The sequence below is a fragment of the Montipora foliosa genome, chromosome 3, assembly GCF_036669935.1.
Source record: "Montipora foliosa isolate CH-2021 chromosome 3, ASM3666993v2, whole genome shotgun sequence".
NCBI lineage: Eukaryota > Metazoa > Cnidaria > Anthozoa > Scleractinia > Acroporidae > Montipora > Montipora foliosa.
The window spans coordinates 67,812,515-67,815,014 of NC_090871.1; the positions used below are offsets into that span (position 1 = coordinate 67,812,515).

The following is a 2,500-nucleotide window of genomic DNA, read 5'->3' on the forward strand; positions in this document are numbered from 1 at the left end:
CTGCGTATACACCTCTGTGCCGTGACTGAGAAGTGCCCAACGTAAGGGATTTTAAAGAAAAACTTAGGTGTTTCCTGGGGCTCGATTCCTGAATGAGACTGTGTTTTCCCTCCCTTGACTGCTGTCTGAATATATTTAGAAATATATTTGTTGATAAGGTTTTCAGGGAAGAGATTCCTCCGCAGAATGACAGACAATTTTTGAAGATCAGTATGGAACCCCATCCAAGTGTTGTTTATCTTAAAAGTTCTATCAATCAAGGTTTTGATTAACCCCAGTTTGTAGGTAAAGGGGCAAAAACTCAGATAACTGGTGAGCAAACCTGTGAAAGTTTTTTTCCGGTAAACGGTGGTTACACTTTGGTGCGGGTCAGTGTTATTGATTAGAACATCTAGGAAAGGTAGAACATGGTCAGCCTCCCGTTCCATTGTAAAGCGTATATTGGGGTGTTGATTGTTGATGTAATTGAAGAAAAGGGTTGCATCCCGTTCAGAGCGGAAAAGGCAAAATGTATCGTCTACGTAGCGACGATAGAATAAGACCTCTGAATCCCCGTATTGATCCAACCATATATTCTCATGGTGACCCATAAAGAGATTGGATAGAACAGGGGCAAGGGGGGACCCCATGGCTACACCATCCACCTGGTCATAGAAGTTACCCTTGAACAGGAAGTGAGTTTCCTTGGTAGCAAACTCAAACAACCTTTTAAGATGTTGTTTACTAAGTTTCAAACCTGGGTTACCCTCAGTTATATACTTGACGGCAAGGTTAATACAATCATCTAGAGGGATGTTGGTGAAGAGGCTTTCAACATCGAAGGACACCATGAACATCCCATGCAAAGACAGCTCATTGATTTCCTTCACAAAAGTGAAGGAATCTGAAGCAATGAATGTGGATGGAATATGAGGTTGGAGTAGATTACTTAAGTATTTGGCCAAGCTGTAGTTGTAGGTGCCTATGGAGGAAACTATGGGCCGAAATGGTGGGGTGGAATTTGGCGCTCGTGGTTTGTGCATCTTAGGGAGCCCATAGATCCTAGCAGGCTGGGATCCACTTGGATAAATGGCCTCATACACTTCAGGATCAAAGTGACCTTTTTTCCTAAGTTCTCTAAGATAGCGCTGGAGTTTCCCTTCCCGGGTAAGGGCAGGGTCGGATGTAAGGACCCTGAATTTGGTAGTGTCGTTAATGATTTTAAATAAACCCTTGTCATATTCTTGTCTATCTAAAATTACTACCCCATTACCCTTATCTGGCCGCAATATTTCTTAGTTCTATTGACCACAACGTGACGAAAGGGGTGAAGGACTTCATCAAAACCCACGAAAAGAAACTTAAAAACCTCACGAAAAACTCGGTCCTTCCTTTCAAGTCAGACGAAGTTGTCACCAATCTTTCATCGGTTTCTCTCAACACTGATCAGTTGAATGTTCTAAAATATTGACTTACCCACTCGATATGCCCACCTTCGATCAACAAAACGGACATCTTCGCATGCTTTGAATTGATTAGTCAGAGGATGTTAAAGAATTTCAAGGAGAGCAAAGACACGGGTAAACTGGCTACCGAACTGTCACATTTGGCTCACACGTACGTGTCATCATATCGACCCACGGCCTCGGATTTGAAAAAGCACAGGATTCTGAAAGAACTAAGAAAGAACAAGAACATTGTAATATTGCGGCCAGATAAGGGTAATGGGGTAGTAATTTTAGATAGACAAGAATATGACAAGGGTTTATTTAAAATCATTAACGACACTACCAAATTCAGGGTCCTTACATCCGACCCTACCCTTACCCGGGAAGGGAAACTCCAGCGCTATCTTAGAGAACTTAGGAAAAAAGGTCACTTTGATCCTGAAGTTTATGAGGCCATTTATCCAAGTGGATCCCAGCCTGCTAGGATCTATGGGCTCCCTAAGATGCACAAACCACGAGCGCCAAATTCCACCCCACCATTTCGGCCCATAGTTTCCTCCATAGGCACCTACAACTACAGCTTGGCCAAATACTTAAGTAATCTACTCCAACCTCATATTCCATCCACATTCATTGCTTCAGATTCCTTCACTTTTGTGAAGGAAGTCAATGAGCTGTCTTTGCATGGGATGTTCATGGTGTCCTTCGATGTTGAAAGCCTCTTCACCAACATCCCTCTAGATGATTGTATTAACCTTGCCGTCAAGTATATAACTGAGGGTAACCCAGGTTTGAAACTTAGTAAACAACATCTTAAAAGGTTGTTTGAGTTTGCTACCAAGGAAACTCACTTCCTGTTCAAGGGTAACTTCTATGACCAGGTGGATGGTGTAGCCATGGGGTCCCCCCTTGCCCCTGTTCTATCCAATCTCTTTATGGGTCACCATGAGAATATATGGTTGGATCAATACGGGGATTCAGAGGTCTTATTCTATCGTCGCTACGTAGACGATACATTTTGCCTTTTCCGCTCTGAACGGGATGCAACCCTTTTCTTCAATTACATCAACAAT

The 2,500-nt window shown here is 42.8% G+C and overlaps 2 protein-coding genes across 2 annotated transcripts in view; one reads left to right on the forward strand and one right to left on the reverse strand.

Moving 5' to 3' along the window:
• LOC137996255 (uncharacterized) overlaps nt 1-1,022 on the reverse strand; it is a 4,245-nt gene extending 3,223 nt beyond the window's left edge. The window contains exon 1 of the mRNA XM_068841669.1: nt 323-1,022. Coding sequence (XP_068697770.1) covers nt 323-1,022 — 700 coding nt within the window. The remainder of the gene's footprint in view (nt 1-322) is intronic.
• Nucleotides 1,023-1,525: 503 nt separating this feature from the next.
• The window catches only part of LOC137996256 (uncharacterized), a 4,593-nt gene continuing 3,618 nt past the window's right edge, over nt 1,526-2,500 (forward strand). Inside the window, exon 1 of the mRNA XM_068841670.1 lies at nt 1,526-2,500. This exon is cut by the window's right edge and continues 130 nt beyond it. Within this exon, the coding sequence (XP_068697771.1) occupies nt 1,526-2,500 (975 nt within the window).